Source organism: Nerophis lumbriciformis, linkage group LG34 (genome assembly GCF_033978685.3).
Source record: "Nerophis lumbriciformis linkage group LG34, RoL_Nlum_v2.1, whole genome shotgun sequence".
NCBI classification, from domain to species: Eukaryota; Metazoa; Chordata; class Actinopteri; order Syngnathiformes; family Syngnathidae; genus Nerophis; species Nerophis lumbriciformis.
In genome coordinates this window covers 22,073,206-22,099,158 of record NC_084581.2, presented here as the reverse complement: position 1 = coordinate 22,099,158, position 25,953 = coordinate 22,073,206, and the positions used below count along the sequence as shown (strand labels likewise).

Genomic DNA, 25,953 nt, shown 5'->3' with positions numbered 1-25,953 from the left:
CTTGTTTCCTCCTCGCATAGCCAACTTTTTGCAGTCATTGCAAATAGCCAGTCTTTTATCCGTCAGACATACTTTAAAATAATCCCAAACCATAAAATTGGTATCATTAGTCAGTCACCGAGTGAGCTCGCTTGTTAGTAACGGCTACGGCACCGGCAACAACACACTCTCGTGTTGTTATGCTCCGCTCGCGGCGGTTTGATGAGGTCATCAAGCGTCACCAGTAAACCTCTCATGCTGCAGTCGTCAACTCCTATGTTGTGTGTGGGAGAGGGGAGAGGCTAGAGGGGAGAGGCTGCTGACTGGGAGACGCAACTGCTCTGTACTTCTCCCTACGTCCGTTTACTTTTTGAAACCGATACCGATCATTTCCGATATTACATTTTAAAGCATTTATCGGCCGATGTTATCGGACATTTCTAATATAAACCTTTTTTATTACTGTACTATAAATACTTTTGATCTTGACTATATTTTAATTGTTAACTATTACAAAAAAAATGCATTTTTACAAAACCCTGTAATAAATCCTGGGTACTTTCTGCAGTTGAGTAAGTAGACACCCTCCAGCTACTACAAGAGGAAACAGTGCATGGTACAGTGGCGACTATAAAGTACATACCTTCCTCCTCCCATCTGCAGTGAATCAATATTGCCTTTGACAAAGTAAGAGTTATCGCCTGTCCAGCGGTACACCTGCAGACAAACACCATCAGACATTATGCACGTATGCAAACCAGAAAACACTTGCACAAACCTTGATCTCAGGACAGAAGCTGTAGAGGAAGGTCTCGCCCGTGCCGTAGCAGTGCTCGCTCACTCTGAAGGGATGAGTGGAGAAAGCCCCAAAGACCTGGAAGCAAAATTAAAATGACAACAAATTTAGGCCATTTCCACACAAACACGGATACTTAGTAAAACGCATACTTCGCTGCGTTTAGGCCTTTTGTCCTTAAAAATGCACACTTTTGCAAAAGATGCCATGATGTATCCTTCCTCCTTGTGTTAAAGACAATGTACACTTCATTAGGGATGATGTTTGATAAGAAATTATCGAGTTTGAGCCTATTTTCGAATCCTCTTATCGAACCGATTCATTATCGATTCTCTTATCGAGTCCAGATAGGTTGTTGTATATGAAAAAAAAAAACAATATTTGGTTTAACAAAAGCTCACTATTATATAAGACAAAAATAAAATCTAATAAATAAATAAATATTGACTGTTACCCCCCCTAAAAAAATAAAATAAAATAAATAAATATTGACTGTTGTTACCCAAAGTATATTAAGTGGGGATTTTTCAGAAAAACAAATATATACAGTAACACAAAAACAACCTGTCTCTGTGATCACAATAGGTGTATAAATAATAATATAGTGTTAAATAAAATCAGTCCCTTGGGCACAAAACTGAAAATAATACAGCTCTCCAAAAAGTGCACTTCTGCTGCTATTTGACATAACTGTTTGTTATGATGCTTTGACATTTTTGCACTTTATTTCTTTATTGAAAGAAAATTCTGTGAAGGGAAAAGTTGTTTGCAAATGTGGTTACAATGCTAGAAAATGAAAAGTTAAAGCTAAAAAAAGAAATACACTTTATTGAGTTAACATTGTTTCTTTATAGGGGGAAAGATGTGATGTTATGAGCTAGGGAATATAACAACTACACTACCCAGCATGCAGCGGGAGTGACGAGCATGCGCGGTAGCCCCGAAAAGTGTTGTTGCATGTCGCCACCCGGCAGCTAAGAATGAGGTTATGAGCACGCTGTGAAAGTAAACGTCAAGAACTCAGCCAACACGCCTCGTCTGCATTATTTGTAATTAGACAGACAACACATGTACAGTGTGATTTTGTTTTGTTTACAAGGAAAGAAAAACAAAAGTTAAAAAAGGGAGATATGTTGTATATATACAGGTAAAAGCCAGTAAATTAGAATATTTTGAAAAACTTGATTTATTTCAGTAATTGCATTCAAAAGGTGTAACTTGTACATTATATTTATTCATTGCACACAGACTGATGCATTCAAATGTTTATTTCATTTAATTTTGATGATTTGAAGTGGCAACAAATGAAAATCCAAAATTCCGTGTGTCACAAAATTAGAATATTACTTAAGGCTAATACAAAAAAGGGATTTTTAGAAATGTTGGCCAACTGAAAAGTATGAAAATGAAAAATATGAGCATGTACAATACTCAATGCTTGGTTGGAGCTCCTTTTGCCTCAATTACTGCGTTAATGCGGCGTGGCATGGAGTCGATGAGTTTCTGGCACTGCTCAGGTGTTATGAGAGCCCAGGTTGCTCTGATAGTGGCCTTCAACTCTTCTGCGTTTTTGGGTCTGGCATTCTGCATCTTCCTTTTCACAATACCCCACAGATTTTCTATGGGGCTAAGGTCAGGGGAGTTGGCGGGCCAATTTAGAACAGAAATACCATGGTCCGTAAACCAGGCACGGGTAGATTTTGCGCTGTGTGCAGGCGCCAAGTCCTGTTGGAACTTGAAATCTCCATCTCCATAGAGCAGGTCAGCAGCAGGAAGCATGAAGTGCTCTAAAACTTGCTGGTAGACGGCTGCGTTGACCCTGGATCTCAGGAAACAGAGTGGACCGACACCAGCAGATGACATGGCACCCCAAACCATCACCCAACCATGCAAATTTTGCATTTCCTTTGGAAATCGAGGTCCCAGAGTCTGGAGGAAGACAGGAGAGGCACAGGATCCACGTTGCCTGAAGTCTAGTGTAAAGTTTCCACCATCAGTGATGGTTTGGGGTGCCATGTCATCTGCTGGTGTCGGTCCACTCTGTTTCCTGAGATCCAGGGTCAACACAGCCGTCTACCAGCAAGTTTTAGAGCACTTCATGCTTCCTGCTGCTGACCTGCTCTATGGAGATGGAGATTTCAAGTTCCAACAGGACTTGGCGCCTGCACACAGCGCAAAATCTACCCGTGCCTGGTTTACGGACCATGGTATTTCTGTTCTAAATTGGCCCGCCAACTCCCCTGACCTTAGCCCCATAGAAAATCTGTGGGGTATTGTGAAAAGGAAGATGCAGAATGCCAGACCCAAAAACGCAGAAGAGTTGAAGGCCACTATCAGAGCAACCTGGGCTCTCATAACACCTGAGCAGTGCCAGAAACTCATCGACTCCATGCCACGCCGCATTAACGCAGTAATTGAGGCAAAAGGAGCTCCAACCAAGTATTGAGTATTGTACATGCTCATATTTTTCATTTTCATACTTTTCAGTTGGCCAACATTTCTAAAAATCCCTTTTTTGTATTAGCCTTAAGTAATATTCTAATTTTGTGACACACGGAATTTTGGATTTTCATTTGTTGCCACTTCAAATCATCAAAATTAAATGAAATAAACATTTGAATGCATCAGTCTGTGTGCAATGAATAAATATAATGTACAAGTTACACCTTTTGAATGCAATTACTGAAATAAATCAAGTTTTTCAAAATATTCTAATTTACTGGCTTTTACCTGTATATGTATGTGCTGCGGTTGCTTTAAGAACGTTGCGACAGCTGCCGTAAAGGAGGTGCGTTGCTAGCCTGGTTGCTATGTTTCCGGTTGGTCGTAAAAGTGTTCGTCATGTGTTTGTACCCTGCTCAAATCTCTCAGTAAAGTTATTTATTGGATTATACCTTTTGTTTTGAACTTTATTACACCTTGGAGCGCTTTTTCCGGTCCATTGTTTTTCCTGCATTCCCTATCTGCGCCTAATGACTGAGCTACGTGACGGCATTTCTTTTGATGTCCCACGGGGCATTTCTGGTCGGGACGGGATTCGTTCTTAGCGATTCGAATAAAGAACTAACTCTTTTTCTTTACTATAGTGGTCTCGATAACGGGTACCGGTTCTCAAAAAGGGATTCGAGTCCGAGGACTCGGTTCTTTTCTTATCGAACAACCGGGAAATGGGTTTAGAGTATCATCCCTACACTTCATTGCACGTGTAATATCTCTAAATCGATGATTAAATGCTTAAAGGAGCCATATGTAATAATTTCATGTCAAGTCATCATTAAATGGCCCTGGTATGTCAAAAGGCATTAATAAATCATGTTCTTTTCGAATACCTCTATAACTGATAACAGTAGTTCAGCCAGGATATGTTCATTTAAAAATTTGATTAACAGCCCCAAAATCTTGTTATTTCATTTCGATGTCCCGCTCTCCACCGTTTTAACCAATTAGAAAGTCCATGAGTGTGTCACATCCAGGTTGCTAGTTACGCACCGCCATCTTTGTCTAGCTACTGCCACTGGTAAAATTACTAAACACGCCAGACCTTTGTAAATCTAAAAGGCCTTGTTACGATTCTCAACTTATTCATGACAAAGCCAGGAACAAAACGAGGACAGAGTAAAACAACTTGCACTGAGCCTAGTCTATAAAATCCGCTACACCTCCCTGATACCGAAGTACATGTCAAATCAAATCAAATCAAATCAACTTTATTTATAGAGCACATTTAAAATTTACCACAGGGGTAGCCAAAGTGCTGTACAATGAGCAGGTTAAAAGATAAAACGAGTACCGAGCAAACACAACACAACACAAACAGAACACGATAAAAAATAAATAATTTTCCTTAACGTAAATGACCGCCATAACCACAACACCAGGGTGAGCTCCACTAACCACGTTAAACCCAGATTCCGAACTAACAAAGGTCTTAACTCTCTATCCTCCTTCAAAACCGCAATAAAGGTTCACCTCCAGGCAGCTACAACCCTAAACTAACACCCTCCCCGGATTGTTAATAATCAAATGTAAACAATCAAATGTAGACTCTCTCTCTCTCTCTCTCTCTCTCTCTCCCTCCAAGTCAGACCTACACTGTTCCAATATCCATTTCTCTGTTCTCAATTGTTGATGACTGATGATAACAACCATCAGTCATCAACATCTGACACCAAACTTGCTCATTTCCTCCTTGATAGGTAAGTAAGGCATTTCCGTTTTTGTTCTGGTAATAAATGGAAATGGTAATGTAAACTATATTGTCCGATACAGTCTATGATCTTGTCTAACAAAGCTAGTATGTTCGTGCAATGAATGCTTAGCATGCTAGCCTGGCCAATGGGAGGTTATGTATAGCCCAGTTCGATGACACATCGACATACTGTATACGGGGAAATATATGCCTGTTAGCCTGTATGTCGATGTGTAATCGAACTGACAGGGCAAACCTATGTGGATATGGGTAGTGTCAGTGCCTATTTCATTCTCAATATGCTGATACGCTGAGGAAATGGGATCCAACACTAGCACGCTGTGATGGCAATGTGAAACGTATGGAGACAGCCAAATCACATGATAAAATAATTCCTCATTCGTGTTAGCATATTGTGGACTACATGTACCAAGTTATATGGCAATCTGAAACAGTAGCCTATAGGCATACCTTGGTAAAATGTCTCCCCTTTAGTTTTGAGCGTACATTAGGCTGCTAAGCATGCTGTACTTATTTTCCACAGTATAACCATTGCTAAAGTTGGTTGTAGTTCGTTTTAGTCTTTGTTTTCTGATAGTACTGACAATAACCATATGATTGCCATTTGTTGTGATATTGTACGCAGGGATGATGTACTTCTTCCTGAAAATAGCCTAATTTCTCTGTAAAACGTGTTGGTTAGAGATTTGTTGTTGACAAAACGCTTGTCAATTCAGCTATTATGGTCCCAGCACCTCAACCCCTAGTAAGAGGCGGTGAAAGTTTGAAGTTCCTTGGAGTAGCCCAGTCGATCGAGATGGATTCGGCTGTGTATCTGGCAACCTCAGTCAAGGAGGAGGGGACTATAGAATTTTGACCGTGATTGCAGTACCATTTCTGGCCAGATTCTTACATATGGCCCCTTTAATAATTCCACGAGAGTTTTGCAGCGGCACACGCACTTCCGTGCGCTTTAGGCACTTAACTATTCAAGAGGTTTGCTTGGCTCCTTGTTAGGGTGCGCTGATTTTAGAAAGAAATGTTCACTTCACTGCACATGTTGCTGATTAAACATGGTATAATTTTATGAGTGTTGAGTATCAGCAGCCCAGGTGCGTATACACACTTTAGGCACCTAAAAAAAAAAAAAAGAATAGTGATGTTCCCAGGGCTCTGTGTAAGTGCAAGCTGGTTTTAGATATAATGTACATCATTGTATGTTGAGTATATCAAAATAAACATTTTATTAACAGAAGTGTATTGTCAACAAGTCAGCTTTTGCTGCTTTTCCAGGCTTCTGATTGGGCCAAATGTGCATGACAGCAGGTGTATGCACTTGCAAACAGAGATCGTTTTGAAACTACACTTGTGTGGATGGAGATAGTTTTAATATGCATTTTGAAAATACCCGTGTTTGTGTGGACATGGCCTAAATCCAGTGGTCAGAGCGTGAATCCACAGACTTTTATCTACCTGGTTATCCAGGTCTTTGATGACCAGCAGCACTGGACTGTCCACATCAGCAAGATTCCTATAGAGTGTCTTGAGGCTGGTGCCGTGCGTCACGGTGCTGTAGGCCAGTCTCCATGGGTAGCCCTGCACACGGGCCGGCAAGCGACAGGCCAGCTAGAACAGATAATCAGGCGGGTTAAAATAAGCAACCGTGCAGAACCGCTATCTCACAGCAACCACGTTTTCATTTCAACTAGTTTTATGACGGAATATCTTCTCAAAGGACAATAACATAGAAAGTAAACTTAGATCTACCTTTAAGTAGTCACAGTACATCTTACAAGCAGTGGCTAGACTTTGCTTGATACTGGTCTAGAATGGAGAAGTCAGGCACCTCTTTTTTCCTCCACCAACCTGGGTGTACACTTTGGACAAGTTAAGTTAACACACCCTTAGCCTTCCTTGGCTGTGGATATGGCTCAGCTTCACGAGTTTACGGTCCTTCAAGTCAACTCGGCAGCAGTTCGGAAAAACTGACAGTTCAGGAGCTATCACGGTTTCAGTTCTGGTTCAAAATCGTTAACAGCGGAACATCAGGCGGTGGATATACAGTCGTGGTCAAAAGTTTACATACACTTGTGAAGGACATAATGTCATGGCTGTCTTGAGTTTCCAATCATTTCTACAACTCTTAATTTTTTGTGATAGAGTGATTGGGGCACATACTTGTTTGTCACAAAAAACATACATGAAGTTTGGTTATTTTATGAATTTATTATGGGTCTACTATGACCAAATCTGCTGGGTCCAAAGTATATAAACAGCAACATACATTATCAATTTTGGTGATGTAGAAAAGTTACAATCAAATCAAATTAGCTTCTTGGCATGGCCTCTTAACTTCATGTGAGTGGTTATGATTGACGACACCTGTTGACTTCTCTGAGCCCATTTAAATAGGGCTCATGTGATTCAGTCATGAGACTCGGTTACAAACGCGACAATGGGAAAGTCAAAGGAACTCAGCACAGACCTGAAAAACCGAATCATTGACTTGAACAAGTCAGGAAATTAACTTGGAGCCATTTCAAAGCAGCTTAAGGTCCCAAGAGCAACTGTGCAGACAATTGTTCGTAAGTATAAAGTGCATGGCACAGTTTTGTCACTGCCACGATCAGGAAGAAAACGCAAGCTATCACCTGCTGCTGAGAGAAAATTGGTCAGCATGATCAAGAGTCAACCGAGAACCACAAAAAAGCAGGTCTTCAATGAATTGGAAGATGCTGGAACACAAGTGTCAGTGTCCACAGTCAAGCGTGTTTTGCATCGCCATGGACTGAGAGGCTACCATGCAAGAAGGAAGCCCTTGCTCCAGAAGAGACACCTTAAAGCTCGTCTAAAGCTTGCTGCTGATCACATTGACAAAGATAAGACCTTCTGGAGGAAAGTTATGTGGTCAGATGAAACAAAAATTGAGCCGTTTGGCCACACTACCCAGCAATATGTTTGGAGGAGAAAAGGTGAGGCCTTTAATCCCAGGAACACCATTCCTACCGTCAAGCATGGTGGTGGTAGTATTATGCTCTGGACCTGTTTTGCTGCCAATGGAACTTGTGCTTTATAGAGAGTAAATGAGAAAGGAGGATTACCTCCAAATTCTTCAGGACAACCTAAAATCATCAGCCCGGAGGTTGGGTCTTGGGCGCAGTTGGGTGTTCCAACAGGACAATAACCCTAAACACAAGTCAAAAGTGGTAAAGGAACGGCTAAATCAGGCTATAATTAATGTTTTAAAATGGACTTCCCAAAGTCCTGACTCAAACCCCATTGAGAACATGTGGACAATGCTGAAGAAACAAGTCCATGTCAGAAAACCAACAAATTTAGCTGAACTGCACCAATGTTGTCAAGAGGAGTGGTCAAAAATTCTACCAGAAGTTTGTGGATGGCTACCAAAAGCGCCTTATTGCAGTGAAACTTGCCAAGGGACATGTAACCAAATATTAACATTGCTGTATGTATACTTTTGACCCTGCAGATTTGGTCACATTTTCAGTAGACCCATAATGAATTCATAAAAGAACCAAACTTCATGAATGTTTTTTGTGACAAACATGTGCTCCAATCACTCTATTACAAAAAAAGAGTTGTAGAAATAATTGGAAACTCAAGACAGCCATTACATGATACAAGTGTATGTAAACTTTTGACCACGACCGTGTAACTCGGTTGTCTTTCACAAGGTTTGGAGATGGTTGAGCATTTTGGCATCTATATTAACGACTAAGCAGCTCTCTTTAGGAACCACTCTGGTTACCGTACTTTATGTAGCTAGGGGAGGGGCTAAAAATGTCCCTAAAACATTGTTCATCCTACACATGCTCATCCTGTGTTCACAACACAGTGAACTTGTGAAGGAAAAGTTATATTCGGATTTAAACCGTAAACTTTCAAAAGTCAACAAGTAACACAAGTTAGTGTTGCTTGCTGATTTCAATGCACGAGTTGGAAGAAATAATGAAATGTGGATCGACACCGTCGGCAAAGAGGATGAGCTTATGAATTCAAATCGCTTGCTGCTTCCTACAGAGTGCAAAGAGCCTGAACTTATTATTACCAACACTCTGTTTCAACAGAAGAATACATTGAAAACATCCTGGATGCATTCACGTTCGAAAATTGGCATATGATCGACGACGTGATTGTGAGGGGTGGGCGATTGCTACTAGTTAGGATTTTTGCAAGCCGCCTGCTTCCTGTCTCTAAAACTATGTTGCCTGAATCACAATCTGGATTTTGACAATCTATAGGCACCATGAACATGTTTTTCAGTGCAAGGCAGCAGCAAGTGACATGGTGAATCACTGTGGACCACACTGTCCAAATGTGAATGTGCTGCTAAATTCATTTGCATCATTCGACTACTATATGATGGCATGAAGGCCACTGTACTGGCTGGAACTGGTTCTGAGAGTGATACATTTGACATTACCACTGGAGTCAAACAAGGATGTGTAATTGCACCTACCGTAATTTGTTCTTGATCTACATGTCTGTGATCCTCCATCTAGTCAAAGACAAGCTACCTAATGGCAGCATGATCAGCATTATTTATATAATGGACAGGTAGTTGTTTTGCCTTAGCTGGCTAAAAGCATAAATGATAAATGATAAATGGGTTGTACTTGTATAGCGCTTTTCTACCTTCAAGGTACTCAAAGCGCTTTGACACTACTTCCACATTTACCCATTCACACACACATTCACACACTGATGGAGGGAGCTGCCATGCAAGGCGCTAACCAGCACCCATCAGGAGCAAGGGTGAAGTGTCTTGCTCAGGACACAACGGACATGACGAGGTTGGTACTAGGGGGGGATTGAACCAGGGACCCTCGGGTCGCGCACTGCCACTCTTCCACTGCGCCACGCAAATACCAAGCTTTTTACAACCTCGGTAATGGACCTCCAGTATGGCGATGACTATGTAATATGCCCTCTTTCAGCTGAAGACCTTTAGATCATCTTGAGTGTTTTCACCAGTCTATGATGTTCATTGAGCAAAGAGAGCACAGTACCAAGTCACATTCTTTGTGTGTTAAACATACTTGGCCAATAAAACTGATTCTGATTCTGTGAAGCACTTAGCCTTGAACTAAATATCAAGAAGACCAAAATATGTTCCCACCATACCTCAAAGCATCTGAATTTGAACCTCATTAGATCCATGTTTCAAAATTAACAATGCAGTGAACTTAAAGTCCTTCCCATACCTTGGAAGCCACCTTTCAGAGAACGCCAATATCAACACGGAAGTGAAGCATTGTCTCAGCAGTGGCGACTTTGGACGTCTCAGGAAACGAGTGTTCAAGGATAAGAGCACGGATACCAAAATTCTTGTATATAAAGCCATCATCTTCATCATCTCTACGCTGCTGTAAGGAAGCCTGACATGGACCGCCTTATAGACACCACCCGTTAAGTCTTGAGCAGTATAACCAACACTGTCTCCGCAAGATTTTAGGCATTAGTTAGCGAGACGAACAAGCCAACAGTACGACTATTGAGACGTTTATTACGCATGCCTAATCATCGCCAAGAAACGTTTTAATTCCCAGTTTTACCTTGGTAAACAAAGTGTGAAATGTAAACTCAAGATATGTGGCATTGATGTAGACATCTGGGAAAATCTAGCCACAGATGGCAGTCTGGAGGCACCAGCCATCACAAAGAATGTATACGCCACAACGTTATCAGCAGAACAGAGGAAAGAAAGGAGTGTGAAAGCAGAATTTCTTCCATCCGAAATGACTGAATGCCCAGTAATACTCAACTTGAGTGATACCTGATGATGAAACAGTATAGATTCACTGTCCACAGAAATTGACTTCAAAATAGCTGGCAGCAGACCCCGAACGGGACAAGCGGTAGAAAATGGATGGATGGATGGCAGCAGAAATTATCATTGACTGGGGAGCTCTGGTTCACTGAAGGGAAACACGTCAAGTCCAACATGTACTGTGATGTTCCGAAGCAAGACAAGTCCTGTGTTTTGAGTCATTTTTGGTGAATAGTAAATCAAATTGGACACTAAGTACTCTTAGTCATATCCAAGTTTTGGTTTAACATCTGTGAGGTATGGTACCTCACATTTGTCTTCAACTGGGGCAAACAGTACCTTCTCAATGTGTGCGTCCTGCAGCAGACTGCTGGCATCGCTAAGTAAGGGTAGTAGTAGGCTGTCCACACACAGCTCTGCATCACAGCTGCCGAAACTCTGCCTCCGTTTGGCCTCGTCGATTGTGATGATCTGAAAAAAACAACAGGGCATGTATAGAAAAATGTGTTGATGTCATCTTATAATTTGCATAATTAGCCTTGGTGTGCATGTTATTTTTAAAAAAGGCTTAAAAAATGGTAAACACAGTATTTGTGTTATCAGTTGTTAGTATAAACATTTCAGCTTTTTCTTGTTAAAGTATGGCTTTTTGTTCTATTTTTCAATCCTTGCAGTTTTTGAGGGGGTTATTTAATTCTCAAGATGCACATTTTGGGTCGTTATTCTTCAAAATATTTAAAATGTAAAGTTGCAATATATTCATTCATATTCCATGTATTTCTCAGAAAACATGGTTTGTGACATCAGGTCATTTGCATCTTTTTCATAAATTTTAAGAAATTGCAGTTTTTGTATCACTACCCCACTTTTCCACTAATGGGGTCATAAATGACCCCAAGCAGTTCCTATGAAATATTCTATGAACCTTTAATTATTAGCAACTCTGGCTGTCCCACTTACACATCTGAAGTCATCTCTCACAGCTGTTGCAACTTGGACTGTGATATCTGGGGCCGTATTTATCAAGCGTCTTAGAATTACCCGGTACTCCTAAGAAGTCTGCTAAGAGTTGACTTATGAGTGAAGAAATTCTTTGCTGAAAGCTGCACTTAAAAGTTAGTTACCAAGCGTCTTACTCACACTTTCAGCGAAGTGTAGGACTGAATCTTAAGTGTCACACTCAGAGCTGAATTACGACATTACTATGTGCCGTAAACGGAATTTTAGGTGACGTCATTTCTGCATACCTGCCAACTTTTGAAATCAGAAAAACCTAGTAGCCAGGGTCCAGGGGCCGCAAAATGATTGATTGCATTCAGACAGGTTAAAATGTTCCTAAAACCATCACTTTTCTATCAGTCACAGTGACTTTTCAAAACAAAAATATTACTGCAAAAATCATATGGGTTGATTGACATGTTTATTCTGTAAGCTAACTTCAATAGTTTGAAATTATTTTGACAGTTAATGCCAGTTATCCTGTCAACCTTTCACAAGACTTCAATTTGTTAATTGAAAGTATAAACAGTATAAACACTTTTTACAGTAAACAAATGGTAAAACAGTACGGTACTAAACAATTCCATTTAAAAAAAAATTGGTGTCATTATTAACTTTCTGTCCAAGCTTGTATAATCTACTGCCTTGTTCAATTGTAAAAAATATTCTGTGCCTAAAATTCACATTTCTATCACAATTATCATACTGTAAACATGGTAAGCTAACTTCATTAAAATTAATAGTCCTGTCAATAGCATGGAATTACAATTCAAATGTAGTTTTTTTGTAAGCCTTTCAAAATAATTCAAAATATGAAAAATTAATGAAAATTAATTTAAGCCATCAGACACTTGAAAAGTGGCACATCACATCTCTAATGTAATCATTTTAACTTTTCAACAGAAATAGCACTGCAAAAATATTAAGGACATACTTCTGTATTTTGGTAGTTATGCTGTCAACATTTAACAAGATTTCTTCAACTTGGACTTGAAAGCATAAATAGTATAAACACTTTTAACAGTATAACAGTACTAAACAATTCCAATAGATAACATTGGTGTCATTACCTTTTTGTGGCTAAAATCCAAATTTAGCAACGGCATTAGACTTGTGTTTTTTTGTCCCAACGTGGTCTTTTACATCGCTAATTCCTCCGTGTCCGATCGAAAAATATTGTCTGCACAAGGTGCAATTCGCGTAGTTTTCACCCTTTTTGGAACGGATAATTATTCCCGGATAGGCTTTTGAATATTCTTCACGGAATGACTGCAGTTTTCTTTTCGGTTTAAGACTCGTTTGCGATTTTTCTCTGGCTGATTGCATGATCGTTCGCTCGTTTGGAAACAATGGCAACGGTGCTATAAATAGCCTCGCGCATGGCATTCGGAATGGCTCGATAGGAAGTTACGGGAAGCAGTGCCGATTGTGATTGTTGTTACGCGATTTCGTGAATAAAACTTAAAAAAAAATAAAAATTAATTAATGAAAAACCGTATTTTTTGTCACTGCAACCGTAACCCGGAATAGGTTGATGAAAACCGTACTAATTACGGGAAAACCGGAGTAGTTGGCAGGTATGTTTCTGTGTCCATAGAAATGACCAATCACGGAAGGGAATCCCTCGTCTAAGAATAAAGAAATATCTTAGAAATATTTAAGTGGACAATGGGAGAGTATATTTTGACAATAAACTACAAAATAATACAAAACAAACAAACAATATTGGCAATGAATCAAAAATAAATGTTTCCTTTTCTTTCCAATTCATTTTCCCAGCGGCGAGATATCGAAGCATTGTGATGACCTTTAGTTTTGCTGTGAAAGCTCTGCTGCGTGATGTTGCTGATGAGATGACGCCCCGTATTAAATCTGTGACAAAAATAATACCCGCTCAGTCCAAACGATACCGTTTGATCAGCTGCTCGTCATCAAACAAAGCCAGGACATCCTTCCGCTCTCTGAACGTTCGCGCACGTCTCTCTCGCCTCAGTGCCATCCCCTGCTGGCAACTCCTAACCACTTAGGACACCTCTGAAGGTCTCTTAAATATCGTGGAGAGTAGGAGTGATTCTTAGACTTAAAGGCCTACTAAAATGAATTTTTTTTATTTAAACGGGGATAGCAGATCCATTCTATGTGTCATACTTGATCATTTCGCGATATTGCCATATTTTTGCTGAAAGGATTTAGTATAGAACAACAACGATAAAGTTCGCAACTTTTGGTCGCTGATAAAAAAAAGCCATGCCTGTACCGGAAGTAGCGTGACGTCACAAGTTGAAAGTCTCCTCACATTTCCCCATTGTTTACACCAGCAGCGAGAGCGATTGGGACCGAGAAAGCGACGATTACCCCATTAATTTGAGCCAGGATGAAAGATTTGTGGATGAGGAACGTGAGAGTGAAGTATTAGAGTGCAGTGCAGGACGCATCTTTTTTCGCTCTGACCGTAACTTAGGTACCGGGTACAAGGGCTCATTGGATTCCACTCTCTCCTTTTTCTATTGTGGATCACGGATTTGTATTTTAAACCACCTCTATATCCTCTTGAAAATGAGAGTCGAGAATGCGAAATGGACATTCACAGTGACTTTTATCTCCACGACAATACATCAGTGAAGCACTTTAGCTACGGAGCTAACGTGATAGCATCGGGCTTAACTGCAGATAGAAACAAAAGAAATAAACCCATGACTGGAAGGATAGACAGAAAATCAACAATACTATTAAACCATGGACCTTTAACGACACGGTTAATGCTTTCCAGCCTGGCGAAGCTTAACAATGCTGTTGCTAACGACGCCATTGAATCTAACTTAGCTACGGACCTCGACAGAGCTATGATAAAAACATTGGCTCCCCACCTATGCCAACCCACATCTGCTCATCAACACCGAAGCTCACCTGCGTTCCAGCGATCGACGGAGCGACAAAGGACTTCACCCGATCATCGATGCGGTCGGCGGCTAGCGTCGGATAGCGCGTCTGCTATCCAAGTCAAAGTCCACCTGGTAGTGTTGCTGTAGCCAGACGCTAATACACCGATCGCATCTACAGCTTTCTTCTTTGCAGTCTCCATTGTTCATTAAACAAATTGCAAAAGATTCACCAACACAGATGTCCAGAATACTGTGGAATTTTGCGATGAAAACTGAGCTTTTTGTATTGGATACAATGGAGTCCCAATACTACCGTTTCAACCATCGACGTCACGCGCATACGTCATCATACCTAGACGTTTTCAACCGGAAGTTTCGCAGGAAATTTAAAATTGCACTTTATAAGTTAACCCGGCCGTATTGGCATGTGTTGCAATGTTAAGATTTCATCATTGATCTATAAACTATCAGACTGCGTGGTCGGTAGTAGTGGGTTTCAGTAGGCCTTTAAGAAAGTTGATAAACAGATTTTATTCTTAAGTTTGAGAGTAGGACTAAATTTCGCAAATTCTCAGGACTTAAGTGTAAAATGGCACTCTAAGACGCTTGATAAATACGGCCCCTGATGTCAGCAGTCTCACAACGCAGGTCATTTTTACACAGCAACATTACATGTACGTATTATCTACATTTATAAACATTTTTTTTGACAGATTATAATGTGTGATCAAAGTAGCCAACTTTGTTGTCAGCTAACAGCATTGTATTTAGGTAGGTAAACACAGTATCCTGTTAGCTAACGCATGATTCATAGTTTTCTGTGCATTTCAAACATTGTCCTTTGTACGGTAATGTTTTTTTGCATTTATCTACAGTAACATGGCTGCTAGGAGCCCAGATAGGATCCTTGTGGACCTTGCCCGGCAAATGATCCCGGACGGATGGGATGAAGAGCCCATCAGGGGAATTGACTCAGGATCTGACATCTCAGATGTAGAGAACCCAGACTATTGTCCCCCTACTGAACAAGGCCAGTCAGACACAGAAAAGTCCTCTGAAGAGGAAGTGGATATTGTGTCTAACAGAATGAGTCGCAGGGGCTCTTCCTGGGCAGAGTTATCCTCCCAGCCAGGCTAAAACACCAAGCCACAATTTTCTAAGTAGTCGGCCAGGGCCTGCATCTGGGTTTGGTATGGTCTCCCAAATAGATGCATGAAAGCTGTTCATGTCTGATAATATTAATAGAAGAGGCGCTCACATGCACAAACATGGAGGAACAAAGAGTAGCCACAGACAGGGGAAGAGTAGAGAAATGTAAACAAACATAGAAGTGAGTAAACTGGAATGTACCAGTTTGTGGGTTTTTTGGGAGTCCTCTGCATAACCTTGTACAAGGCCACAGTTTTTTGGGAGTCCTCTGAATAACCTTGTACAAGGTCACTGTGATTTTTGGGAGTCCTCCGCATAACTATATCAATTCGAAGATTTTAAGATATTCACCGTTTCTTGTACTTTGATGACAAGAGGACCAAAGCCTACCGACTGAGAACAGACCACAGGGCAGATTTCTGTTACATATGGTCACGGTCAACTGCAGGCAGAAATGTATCCCATAGAAGATTCCATAGGAAATGCTTGGGGGTAGTGATACAATTATTATTATTTTTTTTTTTAATTAATTAAAAACAAAAAATGCAATTGGCCTGATGTCAGAAACATGTTTTATGAGGAATACCTGCCATATAAAAATATTACAACTCTCCATTTGAAAGCTTCTTAAGAATAACAACCCTGTTTATTGCAAAAACACATTGATTTTAATTGGGGTCATTTTTGTGTAGGTATTGGTAGGTTGTGCATCCACGAATAATACTATAAACAGCTATCAGTCTGATGTAGTGTGGTTCTACATTACTGCAAACTCAAATAATGGATGTGTTATTATTAAAGTCATATATTTTCTAAATCTTTGTATTTTATTGTGTACTGGTGTCCCTATAGTGTCTGTTATTGTGTGCTCTCACCTCCCAGCTGCAAGACGCTGGGTCACCAAAGAAGTTGTCGATCATGTCCAGCTCGTCCTTCTCTACCACAATGAAGCCCTGCTCTCTGGCCTCTTTGCCATAAACGTCGGGAGACCACTGGACAAAAAATGCATACAAATGGTCCACCCTGGAGAACAGACACAAATACAGGCTCAAACACATGCGCACTATGTTAGAACGCCAAGAAGCATTAATAGACTATCCATCATCTCACCTCTCCTGTGGCACAGCAAACCAGTACTCGGGCTGCTTGCCCAAGCTTCCGAATGAGTGGGCGGGGCTGGAGGTCATCCCAGTGGCGAATGACTTCCTCATTGGTTTGCCCACTTTGAAGCAGAGGAACATTGGCGGTTTCTTACTCTTCTCCTCTGACGAGAAAAGCATGTCTACACAGGATACAGAAATCAAAAGAAAAAAAGAGGCTTTGCTACACATCTGAAAAAAAGCCTGAAGCTTTGCCAACTAGCCGTCTGTCGGGTACAAATGTGTGATTGTTTTGGTTAGTTTATAATTTTCTGTTTTTTTTAGGAAATAGGCTAACGTACCATGATGTTGCTGGTAATGTGTGAGTGTAATGTTAACACTGTAGCTGACGCAGCAATGCTAATGTTGCTAACATTTGTGTCCTCCTGTCCTACTCCTTAATGTCACATTGATGTATGTCATATATTACATTGGACAAGAGCATACATTGATCAAGTGCACAATAGTACTTCTTGGAGCCACACAGCTACAAAAACACAGCTCATTAGCATTAAAGCTATGTTTCCAGTAAGGTAAAGCTCTTTTACACTTCGGGAGGTCACGGTGTTCGTTGTGTAATGAAGGAGAGTGTGGCCTAAGGGGATCAACATCTATCAAGATGTATATGATATTTAGGACGTTTTTTCATCTGTTTATACGATACTATGACATTCGGAAGTTTCTAAATTGCATTACCTTCAATTGGAGCCTGCATCCTCTCCAGCAGCCATGACTTCATCTCCGCCTGGTAGCTCTTCCTCCGCCTCTCCTCCTCATTGAGTTGCTCCACCTTGGCAGGTCTCTGTGCATTCCCAGGACCCTCCAGGTCTGAGGACACCTCTGCAGTCTCACATAACTTTGTGATACCCTCATGCTCTACACACTTCAGCAGCTCTTTGGTCCCTTTAGGTTCTTCTTCTTTGGTTTCTGCTCTGCTTGTCGACGTGTTGCGCAACTTCTCCGATTTTCCCGTCTCTGTAGATGACAGGATGGACTCACCGTCTTCTACTAAGCTGTTCTGAGCTAAGCCTTCATCCTCTTCATCCTCCTGCTTCTCTTTAGTTTGGCAAAACAGCAACATCTCCTGGGATTCCTTCCTGCCAGGGCTCTTTGGTTCTTTGATGTCTTGTTGCTCCCTGCTGCCACTTTCAAGTGTTTTTGTTGCGAATGATCCCTCTGCTTCTTCAATGCTCCCGTTGACTGTAGGCTCCAGCTCGGTGAAGCCTTCATCCGAGGGAGACTTGTCGGCATGCTCTCCTTCTGTGCTCCCTGTCGTCAGACAATATCATCTGCATTTGCCGCTAAAGTTTCAAGAAATAAAACCTCTCACCAGTTTCTGAGAGGGCCGACTCCAAATCGTCCAAGATGATTGGCTGTTTTGAATCCAGAGCTTTGTAGCGACTAAAAGGGTTCAAGTCCTGCTCTGACGGCAACTGCTCCCAATCACCAGGCCTGTAGACAGGACACAGATCCTGGGGTAGGTCGCTGTAGCGCGGGGTCAAGTGAGGATGAGGAATGAAAAGAACAAAAACAACAAAAAAGGAACATAAGGCTCAACATAAAAGACAAATGGCACATAACTTAAATATAGTAGATGGTGTAAAACAAGTACATAAACAAAAGGTAGAAGGCGCTTGAGTAACAGAAGAGATGGCAAGAGATGAGAACAAGCATCGAAACTGGAAGTAGGAACTAAAAAGGAGCAAGTAGAGTTCGGAAGGAAATGATGAAAGTGGTGATGGCGGTTGTGCAAGTCGCTTACGACGGTAGGGCGTCTTTCAGCTTCATGCGTGATACGTCGTCGTACAACGCCACGGAGACGACCTCCTCCATGGGGCAAATGAGGCCGTACTCCTCGCAGCCGTGCTCGATGACCAGTGGGTCCGATTTGTGGGGGTCGAACATGATGTTGTTGGGGGTCACGATCAGCACACCGCCCACGACTCCCTGCATAAGGGAGACATAGCATCACTACTATGTGTCATTTTAGCTCCTGGGCTCCTTCTATAGGTACAAAGTGTAAATGTATGCTTCATGTACCCTTATAAGTTCCGAGATACTTTTTCTCTTTTAGAAATACACAATAAATGTTCAAATAAACACCTGTTCAGTTATCCTCAGACTCTCGCACAGTATAGTTGCTGGCTGCGTGGTCCACAAAAGCAAAAAACCACCATGATGCACCAGCACCCCCCGCGACCCAAAAGGGACAAGCGGTAGGAAATGGATGGATCTCTAATCAGCTCTGGTTTAAAAACATTGGCATTAACAGCTGTGGCTGAAAGCAACCTCCTTTGTAGTTTTTAAAGATTACTGCAAAAAGCTGCATTTGAAGTATCATGAGTAGCCAGCATCCAGCAGCTTTATCTACAGGTTAGTTTAGTTTATTAAGGATCCCCATTAGTCTACACCGCAGTGCATCTGCATGAACTTTAAAATGTTGTTTGTGCTACTTAGTGTTACACTTAGCTGTATGCTTGATTGCAAAGAACTCATCAGCGGGATAATGCTGGATGAGCAGTTTTCTGGAACTTATAGACTACAACGTCTGACTACAATGGTGGACTCGCACATACAGTAGCGCTTCAGGTAAATTTATATCATATATGGAGATATTTACTCATGTCATCAATGGGAAAACGTCACCCATCCATCCATTTTCAACTGCTTGTGCCTTTCAGAGCCAACACACAAATGGGGAAAATTCCAAACAGCTTGTTTGGTGGAAATACAGTGCATCCGGAAAGTATTCACAGCGCATCACTTTCCCCATTTTCTTGTGATATAGCCTTATTAAAAAAAAAATATAAATTCATTTTTGTCCTAAGATTCTACACACAATAGCCCATAATGACAATGCGTAAAACTTTTGGGTATTTTTTTTTTTAACAATTTTAGCAAATGTATTAAAAATTCTGTTTCAACTGATCATCCTTGAGATGTTTCTACAGCTTAATTAGAGTCCACCTGTGGTAAATTCAGTTGGTTGGACATAATTTAGAAAGGCACACACCTACACTTGAAAGTACGTGGCAGAGCACAAACCAAGCATGAAGTTGAAGGAATTGTCTGTAGACCTTCGAGACAGAATTGTCACAAGGCACAAATCTGGGGTAGGGTACAGAAAAACATCTGCTGCCTTGTAAGTCCCAATAAGCACAGTGGCCTCCATCATCTGTAAATGGAAGACATTTGGAACCACCAGCAATCATCCTACAGCTGGCTGGCTGTCTAAACTGAGCAATTGGGGGAGAAGGGCCCTAGTCAGGGAGGTGACCAAGAACCCGATGGTCACTCTGTCAGAGCTACAGCATTCCTCTGTGGAGAGAGGAGAACCTTCCAGAAGGACAACCATCTCTGCAACAAACCACCAATCAGGCCTGTATAGTACAGCGGCCAGACAGAAGCCTTTGCTTTGTAAAAGTTTGCAAAAATGCACCTGAAAGACTGTCAGACCATGAGCAACAAAATGATCTGGTCTGATGAGACAAAAATGGAATTGTTTGGCATGAATACCAGGCATCATGTTTGGAGGAAGCCAGACACGACTCATCACCAGGCCAATACCATCCCTACAGTGAAGCATGGCGGTGGCAACATCACGCTGTGGGGATGTTTTTCAGCAAAAATAACTGGGAGACTAGTCAGGATAAAGTTAAAGTACCAATGATTGTCACATACACACTAGCTGTGGTGAAATTATCCTCTGCATTTGACCCATCACCTTGGTGATGGGTCCCGGGAATCATTTTTGGTGATTTAACCCCCAATTCCAACCCTTGATGCTGAGTGCCAAGCAGGGAGGTAATTGGTCCCATTTTTATAGTCTTCGGTATGACTCGGCTGGGGTTTGAACTCACAACCTACCGATCTCAGGACGGACACTCTAACCACTAGGCCACTGAGTAGTGGTAGAGGGAAAGATTAATTCAGCAATGTACAGAGACATCCTGGATGAAAATGTAAATGTCCTTGAGTGGCCGCGCAAGACCCCAGACTTGAATCTCTGGAGAGATTTCAAAATGGCAGCGCAAACATCCAACTTGATGGAGCTTGAGAGCTGATGCAAAGAGGAATGGGCAAAGAGGAAGGGGCGAAACTGCCTAACGATAGGTGCAAGCTTGTGGCATCGTATTCAAAAATACTTGAGGCCGTAATTGCTGCCAAAGGTGCATCAACAAAGTACTGAGCAAAGGCTGTGGATATTTATGTATGTGATTTTTTAGCTTTTTATTTTTATTAAAACATTTTTAAAAAGCTCTAAAAAACGTTTTTCACATTGTCAGTATAGGGTATTGTGTGTAGAATTTTGAGGACAAAAAATAATGTTATCCATTTTGGAATAATGCTGTAAAATAACAAAATGTGAAAAAAGTGAAACGATTTCCAGATGCACAGTATCAAGGAAGGCAAGATTGTTTTATACATATCTTCACCATGTCTCTATGGTTTGATTTCAAATTTTCTCGATTTATGCAAATCCCGAATACAAAAAAAACACGTAATAAGAGGTAAAAAAAAAGTTGGTTTTGCATAATAGGTCCCCTTTAAGTAAAAACATACAGGTATTATAAATAGTGAGTTTTCACATCTCAGAAATCTCCAAAACGCTGCATACTCTTTGTGCCTTAGGTTGATAAAAGTTACAGTAGGTCGACTTTGTCACCAATTCCCTCATAGATTCTTGTGGGCGCTCATGACGCCAATCTGCAATACAAACGTTTAAGTACTCACGAGAAAGGTTGACAAAGAGGATATTTCATCAAAGAGAGGAAAGACTACCACTAGCAGAAACATTAGCACACACAGCATGTGATAAACTTGAATGAGTGACATGTTTCGATCCCCCTTAAGACAAAAGTGAATTTCCACCAGCGACACTGGCAAAAATGTAGCACCCTAACTCTGCTGTTAATACTGCAAGTAACTATAATTGCCTATCATGTTAGCGCATCATTGTAAAACCAGTTATTATTAATAACTGTAAACATGAAATTAATACTTTTCATACATTAAATGAGGAGATCCTTCCTGTCTGTGTGGTGTTCTCCATAGCTGGAGAAACTGTAATTAGAGAGATTGTGTATCCTTCCTGAAAAAGCAGATACTGTATACCTATTTGTCTGAAAAGTAATTGTTAATGTTCACAGTTGATGGCTGCAAAATTGCACAATTCTATTGAGCTTGACTCATTTACGTAGTTTTACCAGTTTTAGTGGTCAGCTCATATATAGTATATTTCTATTAAAAATGTTCAACATGTTATTGAACATTCTTGTGTAAGTAATCAGTAGATTTTTGATGGCGCAAATTATTTCCATTCAAAGCATGCAGCAAAAATGCATGATGGTGCCTTGCTACGGAAATAATATTGTTTGAATTAGAAGTCTATAATAATGTTTATGTAAAAAATAATAATTGTTTCCTCCATTCACTGAGTTTCTTTCCAAATAATTCATGTACGCAACTACATATTGCTGCTTCAAACGAAGAAGGTAAGCTCCAACACTAGCCACTTGTTAATCAACACATTCGATTACTCACCATTCCATCAGTGAAGTACTTGCAGCTCATCTTAATGAATTTAACCGTTGCTGGGCTCTCGTCCTCTGAATTAGGGGAGAGCTGTCGTCGGATTGACCTTTCCGAACAGCAGTTTGGGCCACCATCCTTTAGAAGGTCAAAGTGAGACGATGCAGTTGGTTGGATAGAGTACTCATATACTTCAATCTACAGTACCATATTCTACTGAGACCTAGTGACATCGGCATTGAACGTCTGTTTTTGGTCTATTTTGTCAGAGTAACACATTTTGGCAAAATGGCCTTGTCAGCCATGTCCACAAATGTCTACTGTTTATAGGAGGATATACACAATCTTAAAGTACCAGTAGAGTGGAAAAACAAGTTGCCTTTGTGGAAGTAATCTGTGGAACAAAAAACAAAAAACAAATGATCACAGTGTTGGCGCTATACATTTTCAAAATGGGGTCCCTGGGACCCCATCAGGTCATAAAAATGGAGTTCCACAGTACATTTTTGGGGTCCCCCTTTTTTGTGACGGTTTTGAAAAACAATAATAAATGTATGCATTATCCTGTTATATCTCACATTCTATATTGTTTTGGAAAAAGGTTGTCATAAACATTTTACATAAAACATAAAAACAATAATACAAAAGAAAACCTTTTTAATGCATATGTAAATTTATTCAGTTATAAACATTCATTCACTTTCTTCTTTCCTTCATGGATCTAAACTTTACAGCTACCGCCCCAAAAATCAAAGTTCTCTGGCTGACGAGGACCACTGACACATCTCATCTCTGCATATTTTACTATAATACCCTTATGAGCGTTACATATATCAAAATCAAGTACCTATTGTTTACTTGTTGAAATACCCTTTTTAGAGCAAATATCTCCCCAAATGACCAATTTGCTGCTGCCAAAAATGTATTTGAAGGTAAGTAAACAAGTAAACAGTACAGTATGCTATACGATTTACCTGCGTTGTCTCCAAAGAAGAACCATTCGTGTGGGAGGGGTCGGTGGACATTGAGTCGACCTGGCTCACATCGGGGACAAACAGCTTCTATAGTAGTGATGGTGGTGAGTTAGATATGATAATGAGAAGACTTTAAAGTGTCATAAAGTAAAATAAAGTCAAGTGGCATGGCTCAGAGGTAGAGTGGCTGTCCAGAAACTTGAGGGTTCCTGGTACGAATCCAGCTTCCGCCATCCAATTCACTGCCATTGTGTCCTTAGGCAAGACACTTCTGTAACAGTGGCTACAAATGTAGCTTACCACCACCATAGTGTAAAATGTGGAGTGATGGGTTCTCAGTTCTCACTGTAAAGTGCTTGGAGTGTCTGGAAAAGCGCTATATCAATCTAATCCATTATTATAAAGTTCTCACCTGACTAGGGTAGACGCTGTGAGAGAAGAGCTTGTTCAACTGCACCAACTTGTTTGGGGTGATATTGAATTTGAGGGCGATGCTGTTGAGGGTATCATTTGGTCCCACCTGAAACAAGTCCAGAGTATCAAAACTGATAATTCGTGCACAACTTACCCAATAAGAAATTGGAAAGATGGAGGAAAAAAGGTACGGTAGTTCACAGTGCTCACAATGAACTCCACTGTCCCTGGCGGCCTTCTCTTCTCCCTCTTTGCTGGGTTGTTACTTTTACAGCCATCAGCTGCGAGGAACACAACATGTAAAAGATCACAGAGGACAAGAGAATCACAGTAGTTCAATGAATGATTTGATCTGTTCTTCTATTTATTCATAAAGTTCAACCACAAATCTGAAGAAAACATGTTCTCATAGTCACTTATTTTATGAATGGAAAGACTATCACTCTTTTTTAATACAGTGGAGAATCATTCATCTTTAAATTCTGTATTTGCCACCTAGAATTGTTTGAATGCAATATACTTTTTTCCCCTTTAAGTTACTTAAAAAAAGGTTTTATAGCATTGACTCCACACAGTGGGAATAGCTTGTCCTCATCATTTCCCCAAAGCTGCATTTTGCTTTAATGTTGCAAGACAAGGTAGCGATTATAGGGTGTAGTCTCGGGTTAGTCATCCCAAAAAAGTGACGTAAACATTGGGAGGCAATCTTTGTATGTACATGTGTGTACGTGCGTGACCTATCTTCCGACACCACCGCAAAAAGTGATTTACTATCAAAGTGGTTGAAATAATAATAATCATTTAAAATAATAAAATCCAAAATATAATACAAATGAATGTGTCCAAACCATGTGAAAAATGCCTAAATTTGAAAGGAATATTTCCTATATTTAAGTACAATAGGGCAATATAATTGTATATTCTAAGAGGGTGATCAAGAACAAGAAATGTATATTTTACTTATTTATTTCCACCCGAGTGCAGCTGGGATAGGCTCCAGCTACCCCTGCGCCCCTGAGAGGAACAAGCGGTAGAAAATGGATGGATGGATATTTAGGTTAATGCAATTTTAGGATTTGAATGATGAATTAGTATTATTCACTTCATCTATCATTTATATGTATTTCACTTTTTTGCAAGTAAAACTACAATTATTCTCAACAAAAGGTCATATTTTTGGGTGTTTAAATAGGATGAATCAGATTTATAGTGGTACCTCAACTTACAAGCTTATTGGCTCTGTGACGGAGCTCTTAACTCAAAACAATCGCATCTCAAATCAACGCCTCTAATTGAAATTAACAGCACAACATGTAGCATGCCTTTTAAAAAGAAAAATAAACTTTTAGATAGGTAGTATTGTATAAGAACAATACAATGAACTATTAACAAATACAGTAGTTTTATGAAGTAATGTAATTATAATGTACAGCATTTACCTTGACAGGTGGACTTCTACAGTATTTCCTTCAAAACTGCTTTTCCGTCAAACACATCATCAGCAGCTTTTCCATATTTTCATGGATAAATGTCTGCTGTTTAGATATTATTTCAACATTCTTGGCTGAAGGTGGCGACGCGCTGTCATTTAAAAAAAATGTTATAACTTAATGAATAGCATTCACTTTTTCTCAGCCAGGGCTGCCCTTTGTCACCAATGCTGTTCATAACTTTTATGGACAGAATTTATAGGTGCAATCAGGGCATTGAGGGGATAAGGTTTGGTGGCTGTAGGATTAGGTGTCTGCTTTTTGCAGATGATGTGGTCCCGATGGCATCATTTGGCTAAGATCTTCAGCTCTCACTGGATCAGTTTGCAGCAGAGTGTGAAGCGACTAGGATGAGAATCAGCACCTCCAAGTCCGAGTCCATGGTTCTTGCCCGGAAGAGGGTGGAGTGCCATCCCCGGGTTCGGGGGGAGATCTTGCCCCAAGTGGAGGAGTTCAAGTACCTCGGAGTCTTGTTCACGAGTGAGAGAAGAGTGGATCGTGAGAGAAGAGTGGATCATGAGATTGACGCGGATCCAGCATCGATCAGTCGTGGTGAAGAAGGAGCTGGGCCGGAAGGCAAAGCTCTCTAGTTACCTACGTTCCCGTCCTCACCTATGGT

The 25,953-nt window shown here is 40.6% G+C and overlaps 1 protein-coding gene across 7 annotated transcripts in view; it reads right to left on the bottom strand.

Annotated features, from left to right (window-relative positions):
* The window catches only part of ncoa7b (nuclear receptor coactivator 7b), a 139,192-nt gene that overhangs the window by 3,315 nt on the left and 109,924 nt on the right, over positions 1-25,953 (bottom strand). For 4 of the 7 annotated variants that reach the window (XM_061929739.1, XM_061929740.1, XM_061929738.1 and 1 more), the window contains exons 4-17: positions 24,055-24,125; positions 23,843-23,950; positions 23,431-23,517; positions 22,812-22,850; positions 22,469-22,594; positions 18,687-18,871; positions 18,255-18,409; positions 17,621-18,193; positions 16,896-17,067; positions 16,661-16,808; positions 11,095-11,226; positions 6,438-6,590; positions 758-853; positions 623-696 (exon numbers count right to left, since the gene is read on the bottom strand). In XM_061929739.1, coding sequence (XP_061785723.1) covers positions 623-696; positions 758-853; positions 6,438-6,590; positions 11,095-11,226; positions 16,661-16,808; positions 16,896-17,067; positions 17,621-18,193; positions 18,255-18,409; positions 18,687-18,871; positions 22,469-22,594; positions 22,812-22,850; positions 23,431-23,517; positions 23,843-23,950; positions 24,055-24,125 — 2,119 coding nt within the window. The remainder of the gene's footprint in view (positions 1-622; positions 697-757; positions 854-6,437; positions 6,591-11,094; positions 11,227-16,660; positions 16,809-16,895; positions 17,068-17,620; positions 18,194-18,254; positions 18,410-18,686; positions 18,872-22,468; positions 22,595-22,811; positions 22,851-23,430; positions 23,518-23,842; positions 23,951-24,054; positions 24,126-25,953) is intronic. The other 3 variants (XM_061929742.1, XM_061929741.1, XM_061929743.1) reach the window with 3 other exon arrangements.